This window comes from Etheostoma spectabile, unplaced genomic scaffold (genome assembly GCF_008692095.1).
Source record: "Etheostoma spectabile isolate EspeVRDwgs_2016 unplaced genomic scaffold, UIUC_Espe_1.0 scaffold473, whole genome shotgun sequence".
Lineage (NCBI taxonomy): Eukaryota > Metazoa > Chordata > Actinopteri > Perciformes > Percidae > Etheostoma > Etheostoma spectabile.
Genome location: NW_022605617.1, coordinates 16,979 through 17,531, shown reverse-complemented (window position 1 = coordinate 17,531; position 553 = coordinate 16,979). Strand labels below are relative to the sequence as shown.

General features: G+C 47.0%; 1 protein-coding gene across 1 annotated transcript in view; it reads right to left on the bottom strand.

Moving 5' to 3' along the window:
* large2 (LARGE xylosyl- and glucuronyltransferase 2) overlaps window positions 1-553 on the bottom strand; it is a gene marked incomplete at its 5' end in the record, with an annotated part of 45,047 nt that overhangs the window by 30,616 nt on the left and 13,878 nt on the right. The window contains one exon of the mRNA XM_032511825.1: window positions 127-231. Coding sequence (XP_032367716.1) covers window positions 127-231 — 105 coding nt within the window. The remainder of the gene's footprint in view (window positions 1-126; window positions 232-553) is intronic.

The window sequence follows — 553 nt, the reverse complement described above, 5'->3', positions numbered from 1 at the left end:
TAAAGAACAACATGAGGGCAACATGAGGACAACATGAGGGCAACATGAGGACAACATGAGGGCAACATGAAGACAACATGAGGACAACATGAGGGTTAATAACATAGACTTGAAGCCGGGTGTTACCTGTGTTGAAGCCCCGCCCCAGCGCGGGCCAGGGCTTGTGGTTCTTCCACAGGTTCCCCAGGTACCAGTCGCTCTGGTTCTCCACCAGGCCGATCACCTGCTTATCTGCAACAGAACCAGCAGCACCCAGCAGCACCCATCAGAACCCATCAGCACCCATCAGCACCCATCTCCAGCCAGCGTGGTCCAGACCACCTGGACAAGGTACTGCTGCCGCGAGGGCCTAAACCCTGAGCTGCACACGCGCTTGTGATCGTATTGCAATGATTTTATTTTTATTTTTATTCCATATGTAAAGCACACTAGCTACTTTTTCTATTGTTTTTGTCCCTTTTTTTCAACAATTTTGACTTTTTTTCCAACGTTTGTCACTTTTTTTGACGTTTCCAACACTACGTAACACTAACTTATTAACTTTAGTTTTACA